The sequence below is a fragment of the Sorex fumeus genome, unplaced genomic scaffold (genome assembly GCF_029834395.1).
Source record: "Sorex fumeus unplaced genomic scaffold, SorFum_2.1 ptg000077l, whole genome shotgun sequence".
Classification (NCBI taxonomy): domain Eukaryota; kingdom Metazoa; phylum Chordata; class Mammalia; order Eulipotyphla; family Soricidae; genus Sorex; species Sorex fumeus.
The window spans coordinates 200496-217927 of record NW_026606134.1 but is presented as its reverse complement, the minus strand read 5'-3'; the positions used below and the strand labels follow the sequence as shown (position 1 = coordinate 217927).

The window sequence follows — 17432 nt, the reverse complement described above, 5'->3', positions numbered from 1 at the left end:
TGGTTGCTCAAGTATCCTGAATGCTCTTTCATCCGGTCTGAGGAGATCTGCTATCTGAGCCATCGCTGCCCAACTTGGTTTTCCTGGGCCAGGCAGACAGTGGAGCCACCTGCTTTTATTTTACCACAAGGGGACGGGGGAGGGTGGATATTTTGCAAGGCCCTCCATCTCTACATGTGGCACTTCTCACTCCCTCCACGGGGACTCGAGTCATCTAAAGCAAATCCATTTGACTTCTTAGAACATGGGCATCTTCCTCATCTCTGTCTCCTAGACAGGGCTGGTGCGTTTCCATCACTGGCCTGGCCCCAATTCTGGACCCGTGTTGAAGAATGCTCGGTCTCAGGCAGTAGCGGGAGCTCCCTCAGTTCATCCCCTTAGCTGATTTGGCCTGGGCAGGTGTGGCCAGCCAGGTCTGGGTCATAGCATTCAGGAGAGAGTCGCCTAGATGTGACCTTGCTGGCTCCGTGGGGCAAGTGGCGAGTCAGAACTCGCAGTGTGAGGGGGTGGGCTGCACCCCAGACCCAGACGCTTGATCCAGACAGGTTTGGAGGAAGCAATGTCCATTCTAGATTTGAGTTTCCAGAAGGGATGGGAACAAACTCTCCCCCAGAAGATGACAGCAGAAGAGGGTCCCCGATCTGGAGGGGAGAGCGCGCCGTGCTCTCGAGGGACTAGAGTGATGAAGAGCTATGGGGACACGAAGCCAGATGCAAACAGAAAAACATGAAGAAATATGCAAAACACCAGGAGGTGGCGCAGCAGTGGAGCCCTTGCCCTGTGTGTGCGAGGCGCGGGTCCGACCGACAAAACCACAGTAAAAGTGAATTAGAAATGGCAGGAATCCCTGGTGTTCTCTTAAGCCTGGAACAGTACCACCAGGGGTTTATTTTAGAGATACTCCCTGGGAGGGTGCTGCGTCTGGGGTTCTGACCCAAGCACCCGACCCGCTGATTCTGTTTGGTGGGGTTCACTCATTTAGTGTGTCAGGGTAACTCCTAACTCCTGTGCCCTCCTCCGAGTTCCCAGTCCACACGGGTTCAAATACTGAGCCTTGTGTTGCAGGGGGTTCAAACGACAGCCCAGATGGTAACTCCAGAGCTTGATTCAAGATCCAAATGGCTGTTTCTCTCATCAGCGCTGAGTTTCCTGCTCCTGACAGGCCAATCCCGTTCTCGCTTGCTTCTCTCGGTGCAGACATTCTCCCCCTCCCTCCCTGCCCGCCACGGTGGCTAACGAGACTGTTTCTGTTTTTCGATTCCATGCTTACCTCTCTGCTTGCACAAACTCTTCCAAACGCTCTGACTCTGCAGCCAGAGACCGCTCTCCTGCTTCTGAAGGTAAAGTCCGCGTCTGCCGTTTCCCTTTGCTTTGTCTGGAGCCAGGCAGCAAGTCCCAGGATGCTTCCCTTTGATCCTGATTTAATTTAATTCTTTGCTTTTTAAAAATGAGCTGGCAGAAATGCAAATGTCTGTGCTGTGCATGTGACATGTCTCGTCCACTGACCCTCGCCCCTGGGTGGCCAGCTCTCTCACCCAGGGAGACACTTGGCCAGAAATTTTTGTTTTTCGAGACCATCTCCACTGTGATGATTCTATTTTTCCTTTTGTTTTGCGGGGGGAAGGGGTCACACCCAGCGGTGCTCAGGCCTCTTCCTGGCTCTGTGTTCAGGGGGATCCCTTCTGGAAGGGATCAGAGACCACCCTGTGCCGAGGATGGCATCCTGGCTTCCCCACACAAACCCTGCTCTCTGCCTGTAGAGCCTTCTCTCTCTCTGGCCCCCCAACACATCTTTGTAAACTCACATCTTGCTGCTCTCTCAACATATTCCACCACCAATGTATTCAATAATAATTGATATCGTTTCCAGCCTGGGAAAGTAACTCTCAGCATGAGCAGCCGTTTCCTGACGAGGTCTGACACCATGTTTAAGTAGCACTGCAAAGGTGCAAAGGTTGTGTATGGAGTGTCAAGCTCTGCAGAGGAAGTCCTGGCCCTTCAGTCTGCCTCCTCTCCTGGGTTTGGGTTCAGTGTCTGCTGCCATCCAGACAGATGTTAGCATCCTTTTAAGAGGAGTAGATACCGGCCGGGGAGACAATGCAGCGAGTAGGGCACTTGCCCTGCATGAGGCTGATTCAGGTTCAATCCTGGCACCCCCTTTGATGTACTAAATCCGCCAGGAATAACTCCTGAACACAGAGCCAAGAATAAGCCTTGCGCATCTCCGGATGTGGCCCAAAAACAGAACAGAAAAGGCAAAGAAGAGTAAATAGCAGGTTGGGAAGATGGTTCAAATGGTGGGGCACACGCCTAGCCCATGCCAGGCCCCAGGTTCAATTCCCAGCACCCATGTTTCACCTGGGCCACCCTTGGTGATCCCTGAACACAAGGTTAAGCTCTGCCAGAAGCAAGCCCAGTCCCTCGCATCCCTCCCCCCACAAATTGCTAGTATGGCTCTTATAAAACTAAATAAATTATACTATTTGTTGATGCATAATAGCAAACTCTAAGTAAGATTTGGGGGTGGGGTTATCTGGTGCTATGTTTTTCAGTGGGTTCCTTTGTGGGTTCTCCAGGAATGGAAATAAGGACTCCAGGAGGCCAGGGGGCAGGGCTGGGTGCCAGCAAAAGTCTGTGCTTGGGTGTAGAGAATGGACCGTCCCCTCCCCGTAGCCTAGCCCTGAGTGCCCACACAGATGCTGCTGAAATGCTCACTGACCCCGCACTCTCAGGCCTCTGTCCCTGGTTACCTCCCTTTGATGGAATATTTACCAGGGGCCTGGTTTTTGCCCGAGTTTTCTCACCTTAATGCATGCCATGATCTGTCCCTTCCCCAGGCTTCTGTGACGATGTGTTCTGCTAGCATGTCCTTTTCCTGCATGGGGAACGAGAGCCCCCTCGGGGAGTTAAATGGCCTCTCTTAGTCTGAGTCTAGTGCTCTTTCTCATGACGTCCCGTGTGGGCCAAGGTTTAGTCAGACTCTACTCCGGGTGCCTTCGGAGTTCAGTCGCTCCCTAGTGTGCTGGGTGGTAAGCTACAAGCCTGGGTTCTGTTCCTACTCTGACAGACAGCCTGCCCTGGGACAGTGCGTAAGACCCGGGCATGAGCTGGAGTGCACTCTGGTCTCATCTTCCAGCTGTATGCTTTTGGTTTTATTTTTTTATGTAGGAGTACTGCTATTTACTCAGTCACTGATTAAGCTGACTGAAGTGGGCATGAACTCCACATTTTTTTAATTGAATATCTGTGAGCTAGACCATTACAAATCTGTTCTTGATTGGGTTTCAGTCATACAATGATCCATCACCTATGCCTCCATCAATGAACATTTCCCATCACCAATGTCGCCGCTTCCTCTCCCACCATCCCCCAATGCCCCACCCCCACCCCCAGCCTTCCTCTACTTTTGTGCATTATGGTTTGCAATACAGGTACTAAGAGGCCATCGTGTTTGTTCAGGGCATTCTGTATTTTTATCAGGACAGTAAGGCTGGAGTAGCTTTTTAACTGCGTGGCAGCTTTGGGATGTGGACATGACTACCGAGGCTTCTGGAAGTACAGGGAGGTGGGAGGAGGTAGCCCACCCCAACCCCAAGAGAGCCTGGAGATTTCAGTCACAAAGCCCACATACCAAATTTTCAGCAGATTATATCTCCATGAGGCCCGTCATGAGACGGTGGAGTCAGGCTAGGGGCATAGCGGTAATTTGGGAGTTGTGTCCTTTTAAAATTTTATACTGAATAAGGCCAGCCCTAACCAGAAAGCTGAGCCTGGCATCAAGACCTTGCCACACTGCTCCCTGGCAGCCAGGTCCTGTCCAACCCGTGAGCTGCTTGTGGACACTGAGTTGGAGATGCTGCTCCCTCGGCTGCTCTGCCACCAATCACTCTCCAACAAAAACTGTAATTTCCCAAAGAGCCTTACAAGTATTGTACCTAATACACAACAGTGAGTCATGTATACTGAGCAGCTCTCATCCAGAGAGTCTTATTAGCGCGCGCGTGTGTGTGTGTGTGTGTGAGAGAGAGAGAGAGAGAGAGAGAGAGAGAGAGAGAGAGAGATCTGACTTTAAAATTCCAGAGGCTCTTGTCATCAACTGCAAAGTTTCCATGTATTGACGTCATCCATCCAAACTGCTTTTAGCGCTTCCTGTGTGAGGTGTGGGAAGTTGAACCCAGGGAAGGCATGCGCTGTGCCTGCATCCTGACCAGCATCTCCTGTGTTCCTGTGTTCCTGGGGAGAAAGCTCCCTAAATGTAGATGATCTGTGATGCAAATACTTCTGCCAACTTGCTGATGCCATTTGAAAGCAAACAAGATACCTGAGGTTGAAAGCAAATAACCTCCAGCAGCTTCCCCGGGTTTGGACGATGTTCCTTGAAGTTAAAGGAAGCTAGCCCACTGCTCCAACGAATCAAATCTCCAGAAAGAGCTTCCAAGTGGGAAACGCACACTGAAAATTCAGTCAATCGAGTCAAATATCTTTTCGGAAACGAAGTGTGTGTCTTGGGGGGAATGTGTGTGTGACTTGGTATGTTACCAGCTGTGCTCTTTCTCTCCCCCCAACCTCGCCTCTTTCTTGTTTGACTTGCAGATTATTGGCTACGAGCTTGGGGTTATTATTTGTGCTTTCCTGGGAGTCCTCTTCATTATCCTGATGCCTCTGGTGGGGTTGTGCTTCTGCTTGTGTCGATGCCTTGGCAAGTGTGGAGGGACGATGCACCAGCGGGAGAAGGCCCAAGGACCGGTCCTACGGCGCTACTATGCAATCTCCCTCCTGGTGATTTCCATCCTCATTAGGCAAGTAGATCTTGGGACATCCGTGGGGTATGTGTCGGGTTGATGGGAGACGTGTCCTGTTCGCACGGGCAAGCCCGGAGTGGAAAAACAAAGGAGTGGCAGTTGCCAGTGTTCCAGCTGAGAAGAAAGAAATCAGAAGTGCTTCTGTGTCTTTCCAAAAGATGCCCCCATTGTACCAGTAAGTGGTCCACCCCGTGAGGTAGCAACTCCCTACCATGACCTTCTGGTCTGGGTTTCGTCTTGGAGACACTCGGGTGACGTTTGGACCGCAGAAAGCACTGGCCACTTGTTTTCCTTGCTCTCAGGTGGATACAGATAACTGCAGGAAGGCATGACAAATATTTAGCAGTTGATGGGTGTCTAAAGGGATCTTGAAAGATGGGAGCAGTCCCTGGATTGTGGGTGCTGAGAATCCCGTAGCACAAAATAGACTTTCTGATAAAATGCTCAGTTTTCTTGAATTTTCGATTAAGTCAGTACCTTCTCGTGAAGTTGTCAAGTTCATGATGTAGAATGAAAACATGGCTGCCGTGTCATGACCCTGGCCCCAGGGTGTGGCATGTGGCTGATGCTCTCCACCCGCGCCCACTCCTCCATTCAGCTCGCGAATGTCTGCCATTTGGCATCTGAAGCCAAGTGCGTGAGGCTCAGAACACAAGGCCTCAAGGAGACAAGGACGTGGAGAACCAGAAGGATGGGAATTGCTTTAGCATCCTCTTCACCACTGTCTCCAATCAGCTCTTTGGCTCTGTGGCCACAAGATTTAAAATAATTCAATACGTTTACTGTTACTTAAGGACTGAAGCAGAAAACAGTTGCACTGCAGTAGAAGCCAGTCTCCCTGCTGAGTTCCTAGCTGCATGCCCGAGAGGACAGGCTTTCCACGACACCAGCAGTGGAGGGCTTGTGATATTGATGGCTTGTCATGGAAGGCCACTGGAATGCAGTTTGCCCACTGCAAAGAACTGGGCAGCCGTAGGCAGAGCCCCCAGCAAAGATGAGGTGGGAAATGCAGGTGCCAGGCTGTGTGTGGAGCCAGGTGCCTGAGATAACAGTAACCCCAGACCAGGGATGCCCAAACCCTTGGCTCCAGGGCACGGCTCACCTGGGGATGGTCACCCATTCTGTGTTATGTGATGCTGCAGGTAGACAGCTGACAGGTGTGTGTGTGTGTGGGGGGGGGGGGGGGGGGGCGGGGCAAGCTCCCAGTTTACTGCAGAGTTTGTATTAGCAACTGCCATTTGGAATGGAGTTTCTTCATTCGTTGTTCGAGTCATACCTGGCTGTGCTCTCTCCTGGCTCTGCTCGGGAATCACTCCCAGCAGCACTTGGAGAATTAACTAGAGGAGGTGCTGAGCGAGGCCCAGGGCAGGCAAGGTCAGCTCCTTAACCCCGGTGCTCTCTCTCCAACCCACACCCCACCGCCAAGAATCACCAACTCAGTCATGCTGAAGTTTAAACTCGAACAGCCAGGGATCTCCCCCCTCTGCCACCCTCCAGCACAGTCCGGTGGGTCCCCACATCCTCTACAGCAATGCCTGTTTGGTTTTAAGGAGACACCTTTGCCGAAAATAGTGAAATAATAGCCCTCAGTAATGTGTGGGTGAACGGGAGCCCAGGGAAAGAGTGAACTGATGTCACGACCTTGTTTTTCACAAGATGGGCTCGTGGGGAGCGTCTGTCTTCTCCCTTTGTCCCTTTGTCTCTCTCTGTCAGGCTCGCCCTCTCTCTCTCCATTTCTCTTTCTCTCCCTCTCCATTTCTTCCTCTCCATTTCTCTCCATTTCTTTCTTTCTCTCTCTATTTATCTTTCTCCATTTCTTTCTCCATTTTTTGTTTCTCTCTCCATATCTCTCTCCTCTCCTTTATCTCTCTCTGTCTCTCTGTCTCTCTCTCTGTCTCTCTCTCTGTCTCTCTGTGTCTCTCTCTCTCTCTCTCCTTTCTCTCAGCTAGAGAGTTTCTTACACTGAATTCTGAAGACAGTTTAGGAGTTCCTGTCTCTCTGCCTTGGGTCTGAAGACTCTTCAGGAATGCCCAGACCCTGTTGCTGTGGTGGTAGTTACATCCTGCCCAGCTGCCAGGAAGATATTAATGATAGTCCCAGGACCTACCTGAGCACAGGGGACCCCAAAGTCCTCCCTGTATGCCAGACTCCATCCTACCCCCTCCTCGCACAGACGGCAGAGCTTTCCAGGGTTCACTGTGTCTTTAGGAGACATTTGTCCTAACGTCTCCTTTTGGCCTGATAGCAAATTAGTAATTTTTAGTGGACATTGATCCATGTGATAGGATTTCAGGAAAGCGGGTAGGGCGTTTGCCTTGCAGGCAGCCAACATGGCCGACCCGAGTTCGATTCCTCCGCCCCTCTCGGAGAGCCCGGCAAGCTACCGAGAGTATCTCGCCCACACGGCAGGGCCTGGCAAGCTCCCTGTAATGTATTCGATATGCCAAACACAGTAACAACATAGTCTCCAATGGAGACGTTACTGGGCCCACTCGAGCAAATCGACGATCAACGGGAGGGCCTTTACTTTACTTACTTACTTACCTGCAGTTGTATGTGCACTTTACTTAAATAAATGTCTATAGATTTACATTTTGCATTTATTATGCATTCCTTAAATAATACAGGCTTTCAAGTTTTTTTAAATAAGGCATTTATCCTGTTTGGGGTTTCATTTTGTTTTTGTTTTTGGGCCCCACCTGGAAGCAGGAATTGCTCAGGGCTAGCTCCTGACTCTGTCTCGAGGGATCATATGGGCTGCTGGGGATTCTGAGTCGGCCATGTGCAAGGCAAGCATCCTACCTCTGTGTTATTGCTCTGTCCCGGATTTCTAGTTTTTAAATGGTCTGGTTTGAGTTTTGTTTGGGGGCCATACCTGGAAGTACTCAGGGCTTACTCCTGGCTCTGCACTCAGAGACCCTTTCTGGAGGGGTCTGGGGACCATATGAGATGCCAGGGATCAAGCCCAGGTCAGTATTTTTAAAGCAAACTCCCTACCCACTGTACTATCACTCTGACCCCTTCAGTGGTCTTTTATTTACATTGCAGATAACACTCATTATGTGCTTTATGTATTATATACATTACAGTTCATCCTGACTGAAATATTTATGTTATTTATAAAATCACAAAGCCAGGGGCTAGAGAGTACCAGAGATAATGCACTCACCTTGCACATGACTGCAGCATCTGTGACCTTGGTTAGAGTCCTCAGGACCACATATGACCTGTTCCTGATCTCAGAGCCACAGATGGCCCCTAAAAACCCCCAGGCATGCTCACCCCTCTCCCCAACCAAACCTAGGTCTCAAAGTCAGTCATGAACTCAGTTTTCATTTCTATATTAAATGAAGACTATTTTTATTTTGAAAATTAACCTATTAAATGAACTTAGACAAGGGTTTTTAGTATATTTTATTTAGAATTTCTTATTTCAATGTCGGAGAGCCTAGCAAGCTACTGAGAGTATCTCGCCCACATGGCAGAGCCTGCCAAACTACCCGTGACGTATTCGATATGCCAAACACAGTAACAGCAAGTCTCACACTGGAGATGTTACTGGACCCACTTGAGCAAATCAATGAACAACGGGAGGACAATGGACAGTGGACATATTTCAATGTACAATGACTCTATAACCTCCTACACATTCGCATAACATTTTTTTCCTCCATCCAGGTAAAACTTAATAATTTGAAAGTCACAATTCTAAATTTCACCATAACTAAACCAAAGTTGATCAACTCTTTGAGGATAAGTGACAAATTTAAAACTAATTTATTTCACATAATGCAATGAACTCAGGTGAATCACAAAGATCTAACTAAGGGCAGCATTTAAGCCTGTCTACTTCAAATTCAGATTAGAAGTTTATGCATCTTTGCGTTGGCTTTCTAAACTTAGGCTAGCTAATTAGATATCTTCCTTTTGAAATGCCCCTTGTTTTTTCAAGTACCTTCAACCTCATGGGTTGAATAATAGGGCTTGCAAGAAATCAACAGTAGTCAAGAAGATTAAAGACCAAGGGAAAAACAAAGATTTCTGCAGTATAATTAGATAAAAAAGAGAAGAAATCATGTTAACAAAATCAGAAGAATAGATAAAATAAGAGAAGAATGAGAATAAAACTACAGGGGAACTGCCAAAAATTCCAGGTATGCCAGTTTTACAGGCTGAGAACTCTGGGGTCTTCTTAGAGTGGGGGCCAACGTCCCTCCACCCCTCCTTCTTCTAGGATCCCCCGGCAGCCACCCGCACCCCACAGCCGTCACAATGGAAACGTATAGCCCAGCTACATATGCTTAAGTTTCTGGAGCTTGTGGCCGCATTTGCGGCTGTGTGACACCTCCAAATTCTATAATACTGATATCCCAGTAGGAGCACATCAGATTAGAAGGGAAAGTAACATAGAACCCAGCTCTGCTCCAGAAGCAATAAAACAGGAGGTTCAATTAGCAATGAACAGCTTAGTACGCTCTCAGACAAGGACTTAATGACCCCATGGTGAGATAAAACAATTTTTACAAATTTTCTTTTACTGAAGTTTTTTTTTAAAAAACTTTTTTTGGGCCACACCTAGTGGTGCTCAGGAGTTGCTCCTGGCTCTGCACTCAAGAATCACTTCCGTCAGGCTCAGGGGACCATAGGTGGTGCCGGGGATTGAACCCAGCCTGTCTGCTTGCAAGGCAAGCTCCCTCTCCACTCTACTATCGCTCCAGCCCCTAATTTTGTTTTTTGGTCAGACCCAGTGCCATGCACATACTAGACAAGTGCTCTATCACTAAACTGCTTCCTTGACCCATGAAGTTAGATCTTGAATTAGTCATGAGTACTTTGATTTTTCATCCATCTTTGTTATTAAACATTTTCAAAATCTTTTTTAAAAATTTTTTAATTGAGAAATGCAGAAGTATTAAGGAGAGAGGCCCCTGAGGGTGGAATGTATGTGTCATGTTCTTGCTCTTTTTGAACTTTTCTAAAGACAGCTGGGGGACGTTAGGGTTCCACAGACATTGACATGTGTTTACTTCAGCCTCCTTGACCTCAGCCGAATTCCACCTGTCAGTGTAGACTGTTTAAGCAGATGTGACTGACTCCAGGAAAATCCAGTTTCCTCTCTTTCCTTTGCTTTGCACTTGTCATCACTCCATTTTTCAGAATTTCAAAAAGGCCATAATCAACAACAACAACAACAAAAAATGGAGAATAGCCAGGCCCTTATTTCTGAGTTCCCAAATTCGATAAGTCAGATTCTGCCAATTATGGCAGTGAAAATCAAATCCTAGCCATTCGCAGGAGATGGCTGCTCTCAAAGTTCATCTTTCATTAGGACGTGACTGTCAGGGCTTGCCCAGGAGGGCGCAGGTTCTAGAAGAGAAATGGAGTTTAGAAGCCTAAAAATCACATGAATTTCTTTTTCTTTCTCAATTTTTTTTATTTTGGGGTGTAGGGTGGGGGTTGGATATTGTGGTGCTCAGGAATCAAGTCTCACAGTGCTCAGACTATACGTAGTTCGGGGGATCTAACACCCGATTAAAGTACAAGGAGAGCACTTTAATCCTGTTCTCTCTCTGGTCCAGAGGGACTTTTTTAATGGGAGGAAGCACCCTAGTTAGTTTACATTCCAGCTGAGAACTCTCTTTTAAAAATGAGACCAGGGTAGCCAAAGCGGTAGTACAGAGAGCAGAGCGTATAGCTGGTCCAGGTCTGATCCCTGGCATCCTGTATCACCCCCAAGAACCGTTAGGAGTGATTCCTGAGTGCAGAGCCAGGAGTAACCCCTGAGCATCACCAGGTCTGACCCCCCCCCCCCAAAATGAGACCAGGGTCAGAGGAATAATATAACTGGTAGGGCTCATGCCTTGTGCTCAACCAACTCCAGTTTAATCCCTGGTATGACAGAAGAGAGCCTTGAGCATAGAGCTAGGAGTAAGCCCTGAGCACTGTCAGGTGTGGCCCCTCCACCCCTAAAAAAAAACTCCCAAATCAGTTGCTTTCTGAAAATATTTATTTGCCTTTTATTGGTTACTTTCATTAAGTCAACAGAAATTGGCAGGAAGAACATCGCTTTACATTTGAAAAGTTTAGCCTTGCTCTTTAAAAGCTACAAGTATTTACTTTTAAAGAATAACATTACACTTGACTTATACTTATAGGTGTGAAGATTTACAAGAAAGCTGTCCTGTCCATAGAGAAACTCAAATGTAGTGCCAATGTGCTATACAAACAAATTTCAGCCGCATGTTCCAAATCCCAAGAAATCTTGTTCCACCGCATAAAAGTCCCTGTTTTTAATCAAATGTGGAGAGCTTCTGGTCATTGACACGTGGTTCCTCTCAGTTTCTTCATACTTATAGTTGAGGAGTGTGTGTTTAAAACATATATAAAGTATTTGAGTTTCCTTACTTAAAAACCGTAAGGAATGGTGTCAGAGAGATAGTACAGCCAGGAGGGCGCTTGCCTGGAAAGTGGCTGACCTGGGTTTGATCCATGGCACCACCGACAGTCCTCCGAGCTCCACCAATAGTGCTCCTGGAGCGCAACAGGTATGGACTAAAAAACAGACGAGCAAAAGAGAGTGAGGTGTGCCTAAGCCCACAGCCAGGAAAGGCTTAAATCGAAGCTTTAGGGCTTGCAGGTGGAGACCATCAGTCGAGCCTGTTTGGGGGTGGAGAGGGGCCCGGAGCTGACCCAGTGCCTGCTTTCCACGCAGAGGACCCCGCCAGCACCTGGAGCTCCGGAACATCGAGCCAGAGCAGCCGGTCAGCACCCAGGAGTGAACCCGAAGCCATGATAGTAATGTTTTTATTCTCTGATTCGTTGTTCATTGTTCAGGATGGCTGTAGTTGCATAAGAATCCAGATTTCCGGATTGTTGTGACTACATGGGAGAGATGACACTGCTAACTGGCCATCCAGGGGACACTTGTTCGAAGCATCAGTCCTGACCCACATGTCCAAGTCCCCCTCTCCAGAGCTCCCTCCGCGCTCTTTGGCACTGGCCGCTCTCTGCGGGCTAATGCTGACACTGACATTCGCCAGCCTCGATTTGAATGTGAAAGTTCCGTGGGTCTGAAGATCAGCTTCGAAAGTGATGAATTTTCTTCTTGAATTCTACTGAGTACAGATCAATACTTTTATTTTAAGTGACTCTCTACTTGATTAGCAGGAGTTTGGATCTTTTCAATTTGGCTGCACTTTACTACAAAACAGTGGTGTCAGTCACTTTAAGCTCAGATGCCGCCACACGAAATAAATGAATGTCAAATAAATCAATATATTATGTTGCATTTAAAATTCAACATTAGAGCATCAAGTTGGAAGTAGCCCCGGGGCACTGCCAAGCATGACTCAAAAACAAACAAAAAATAGAGAAGAAAAGAAAGCATTACATAGCATTATTGTGTTGCAGATTTCTTTTTTTAACTTTAAAAAATTTTATTATTATTATTTTTTAATCACAGTGAGATACACAGTTACAAAGTTGTTCATGATTGGGTTTTGATCATATAGTGTTACAACACCTGTCCCTTCACCCATGTACATTTCCCATCTCTCTCTCTTTCCTTCTCTCTCTCTCTCTCTCTCTCTCTATATATATATGTATATAATTTTGGGTCTTATGGTTTGTAATACAGGTAATAAAAGGTTAGACAGGAACTGAGTGTTGAAACTAGCATTTTATCTTTTTTTAAATATAAGAGTAATTTCAGGGCAATCTGCCTCATACCATCATTGATTTCATGAGTAGTTTAACCAACAAAGGAGCGAAGATGGGTTCAGACTCAGAAAACATGGCTAAGTGAATCCAAAGAGTCAGTCCAGCCCTTCAGCCCACCTTCAGCGGGTATGGACGCCTTTAACCCACCCACCCTGGATGTGTTCACTTTCCCATGGACCAGAGACCCTCTGCAGCTCCAGAAGCTCTTTCCTGGCTGTCCCTTCGCAGCAAGGGAAGGCCCCAAGAGAAAAGGGTCTTTTTTTTTTTGTTTCTTTTTGGTATGTTGGCAGGGCTCAGGGCTTACTCCTGGCTCCAGACTCAGGTTTCTCTCCTGGCGAGCTCAGGGGACCGTCTTGGGTGCTGGGGTCCCCAGTCAGCCACCTGCCAGACAGGAGCCCTCCGGGTGGTTCCTCCCTTACACCGTGCACGGCGATGGCTGTAGTGGTGGGGCTGTGGGGGCGTGGAGGGTCGGTCCCTTTGGCCTGTCCAGCCCAGCTGCCCTACCTGGCCCACCTCTGGGGTAAACTTGGAGCCCCAAGGAGCCCCGAGGAATGCAGGGAACCAGCTTAGGGGGAAGTGGTTTGGGGGAGGCCAGCGGGGAACCAGTGTTCTTTGGAACAATCAAGAACGTGATGGGCTGGGGTCCCGGGTAGGGCTTCCCGCCTTACACACGTCCAGTGGGGTTCGGTCCCAGCACCCCATGAGCTTCCCTGAACACCGCGGGGAGCCATCCCAGGACCCGGAGCCCGACCCAGGAAAGCAAGCAACAGCTAAACAAGTGTCCCCATTCAGGCAGGACTGAGAGGTTTCTTAGGAATGCGGATCTTCTGAAGCCAAGAGTGTCCCTGGGCCGGGTTGCCCAGTGGGCGGGGGTCCAGGCTCTGCTGGCAGCCTGAGTCAGCACCCCAGCTCCCCCTGAGCACAGGCAGAGCAACCCCAAGCTCCCGGTGTGGTCGAAAAGGAAGAAAACCAAAAGCGCAATAAGGGAAAAGGGTCCCATGCTCACTTCCTACGGATACAGCGCGTGTGCAGGAAGGGTGTTGCTTGGGGGAAGGGTCTTAGAGCTCATTCTCTGCACCAGAATCTCCCCCGAGACACCATTCTCCTCTCCCTGAACCCCCCCCCCCCCACTCCGGTCTTTCTACAGGTTATTTGCAAAGTGCTGTTCTAGAAACATAACCACAGCTTCCACGGAAACAATTTTAGTTACAATTTGGTTTAAAAAAAAAAATGTTTTCTGAGTTTATGTGATTCCTTGCTGACATCTAGTGGCCAGATCTGGCAAAGCCCCGCCAATTGGCAACGTTCAAAGGTCAAAGGGACCCTTAGTTGCTAATGTGAAGAGTCCTTAAGATGATTAAATATAGACATTTTAAGTGTCTGGAAAAATATATGTTATTGCCACATTGAGCAGGGGTTTTTTGCAAAGTGCCTTTGAGATAGAACTTTGGAAACGATGGGGAGTGTGTCTCCCATGGAGAGAAGTGTCCGCATCCTAAGAACATCAGCATGACTTTCCATGAAGCAAACGAACAAATGATGTCATTAGTGAAAGTTTTATGTCCCCGAATATAAGCACTGAACAGTTTTGCTTTGTTTGGCTCTCTCTGTGGAAGGAAAATGAGAGAGGACGGACACCAGTGCTTGGCCCTGATGGGTGAAACTCTTCTCCTACTTCATCTTTCCCTCTCCTCTGGCATTTTCATCCTCAAAGAACTTGTGAAGGAGGTTTTAATCAATTTTGGGTTTTTAGACTCGCTGGGGCGACAGCACAGCGGGTAGGGCGTTTGCCTTGCACACGTCCGACCCGGGTTCAATTCCTCTGTCTCTCTCGGAGAGCCCAGCAAGCTACTGAGAGTATCTTGCCCACAAGGCAGAGCCTGGCAAGCTCCCCGTGGTGTATTTGATATGCCAAAAACAGTAACAACAAGTCTTACAATGGAGACGTTACTGGTGCCTGCTCGAGCAAATAGATGAACAACCGGAGGACAGTGCTACCGTGCTAGTCTCACTTGACGAGCTCAAGTTTACTCTTGGTTCTATGCTCAAGGATTGTGTTCGTGGTCATTGGGGGATCACACGAGGTGCCAGGGATCAGACTGTGGCCAGTAAGACAAGTGACTTAGCCCCTGGAATATCTCCAGCCCCTTGTGTTTCTTTCATAACGTGGACACTGGTTTTAAAAAATAATAATAGCAATGACAATCTGAGAATCCAAAGGCATCAGAATGTCCAAACCACTCTCCACTGGGTATTTTCCCTGGCGGGCTTCTCTGGGGGGACGGAGCTGTGGAAGGGGGTATTTACCTTCATGCAGACCCAGGCAGGGATGAGACTGTGTACCTCACACACGTGTGCACATACACATACACACGCACATGCACACACATGCATGCAACACACACATACATATGCACATGCACACGATGCACACGCAAGCACATAGACGCACACGCACACACATGGCACACACGCACATAGACGCATGCACACACAGCCCTTCCGCCCTCTGTGACTTCAGTGTCCCCTCCACGTTCCTGGGAGTGCAGCTCCACTCCTCTGTCCCACTTGTGTGCCTGGGTGTGCTCCTCTCCAAGTGCGGGGTGCGGGCCCCATCCGGATGGGGGCGAGGACGGCGTGTGGGCAGAAGCTGTGGCAACGCAGAGGGCCCTGGGGCTGACTCCCCTCACTCCCGCCGACCTGCTACAGGGCCCCCGGCAGAGCCCTGGCTCACACGTCTGTGCTCGTCTCTCTCCTTTCCATCCCCGCAGCTTTGGCATCGTCTGTGTGTTTATGGCAAATCATTACATGAGGAACCTGGGAACCGATACCCGGAAGCTGGCAGTCAGTAACATAAAGGACCTGAGAACCTACCTGAACTCCATCCCAGAGGTAAAGGTCACAGACACGCACCCCAGGACACTTCCCACTGTGGTTTCCCAGAGTTCCTCCAAGTCCTTCCTCTGGAGGGGTGGGTTGAAGGGCACGCCTGGCAGTACTCAGGGCTTATTCTTGGCTCTTCACTCAGGGATCACTCCCGGAGGCCCCAGGGGACCGTACAGGGTGCTGGGGGTTGAAGTCACGTCAGCCACATGCGAAGGAAACTCTGCCCAATGGGTCTGGCCCCTCCTCCGTGTCTGGGGTCCAGGCGGGCCCAGAGAGTCTGTCTAGGTGGGCGCTCATTTTAAGTGTCCTCACTGAGGAAATAAAGTGTGAGTGAGTTCCGAGAGTGCACAGAGCATCATTTCAGAATTGGCTGTTTCTGCTTCAATTTATGGCGACATCAGGTAAAATGAGAGTGCCCGTAGTACAGGATCCCACCCATTTGAGCGGCCCAGGATTTGTCTGTAGAAGATCTTGCTGCTGATGGAAAAAGCTCCCCAGGCCTGGTAGGACGTCGCTATTGTAATAAGGCCTTTGTAGGGGCCGGGGAGGTAGCACAGCAGGCAGAGCACTTGCCTTGAATACGGTCGACCTGGATTTGATCCCTGACACCCTCTGTGGTCCCCTGAGCCCACCAGGAGTGAACCCTGAGCACCTCTGGGCGTGGCTCAAACAAAAATATAAATAAAATAGATGAAAACAAAAACTTTCTACTCCGTAAACATCTGGAGTTGCTTAATATCCATGAGGATGCAGAGAATTCCCTAGAAAGGAGAAGAAAGGAGAGCACGAGCAGGTGAGGGAACCCAGGTGGCTGTTTGTCTCCAGAAGCATGGGAGTACCTGGCCTTTTTTTTTTTTTTTTTTTTTGGTGGTGGTGATGGTGGTTGGCCATTCCCAGTGAACAGTCAGAGACTGTTCATGACTCTGCTCAGGAGTGACCACTGGCAGTGCTCAGGAGACCATATGGGGTGCCCGGGATTCCAATGAGGGCTGCCAGCTGCTGCGGCCACACGCAAGGCAAGTGCCCCGTCCCCTGCTCTCTCTCTCCGGCCCGTCTTGCTCTCTGAGGACATGACTGCAACAGTGACGTCAGGGGGCTGCCAAGATAGTCCAGGGGTGAAGCCACCCTACTGACTCTGAGCCCTGGCACCACACGACTTCCTGAGCTTCGCTGAGTGGAGCCTTGGAGCTCTGCCCCCTGCCCAAGTGTTGTCTGTGGCCCTGGTGGTCCCCAGCGCCCTAGACCCCCAGTAGCACCACACCCTGGGCCCCCGCGTAGAACTGTCATCCCAGCTGAGGGGCTATCACTGAGAGTGGCCCAGATGGCCTAAGATCCGCTTGGGAGCTCTCCTCACCTCCAGAACAGAGAAGGGGAAAAAAAATGAATTCTGAGTAAAAACCCGCCCGCAGAGTGGGCCCCACCCATTGACTACACCAATGGCCCACAGAACCCAAAGGCCGCCTCCCACTAGGATATGTTCCCAGGTATATCAGTAAAAATAGAAGCACAGGAAATGTGTCACTCCTTCCTCAATGTGTGGTTGAAATGGCAAGAACAAGAAGTGGACACATTTTTGTCAATATTGAAAGAAGTCAATTTGATCCATATGTTTAATGTTTACAGCCTGTACACAAAGGCAAATGTTCCATTTCCCCAAATCTGTGAATACATTCCTATTTTGTTTTTGTTTGAGGGTCACACGTGATGATACTCACGGGTCACTCCTGGCTCTGCACCAAGGAATTACTCCTGGCAGTGCACCGGGGACCATGTGGGATGCTGCGGATCAAACCTGGGTCAGCCATGTGCAAGTCAAGCTCTTCCGCTGAACTATTTCTCTGGCTCCAAATTCCAGTTCTGAATCCCTCATTCCAAAGGCTCTCCAGGGAGACTCACACAGCAGTCCCACCTGGTGAGGATGGCCTTGCTTTCCCAGACCTAGAAGGATCGCCATGGCTGTGAGGGACACTCAGACTATGTGCGATCCTGAAGTGCTCTCGCCAATCTGGGAAAGAATCTGGGGCA

The 17432-nt window shown here is 49.1% G+C and overlaps 1 protein-coding gene across 1 annotated transcript in view; it reads left to right on the top strand.

Moving 5' to 3' along the window:
- Positions 1-17432, top strand: part of PROM1 (prominin 1) — a 103283-nt gene that overhangs the window by 40277 nt on the left and 45574 nt on the right. The window contains exons 3-4 of the mRNA XM_056130369.1: positions 4594-4799; positions 15293-15413. Of these exons, the coding sequence (XP_055986344.1) occupies positions 4594-4799; positions 15293-15413 (327 nt within the window). The remainder of the gene's footprint in view (positions 1-4593; positions 4800-15292; positions 15414-17432) is intronic.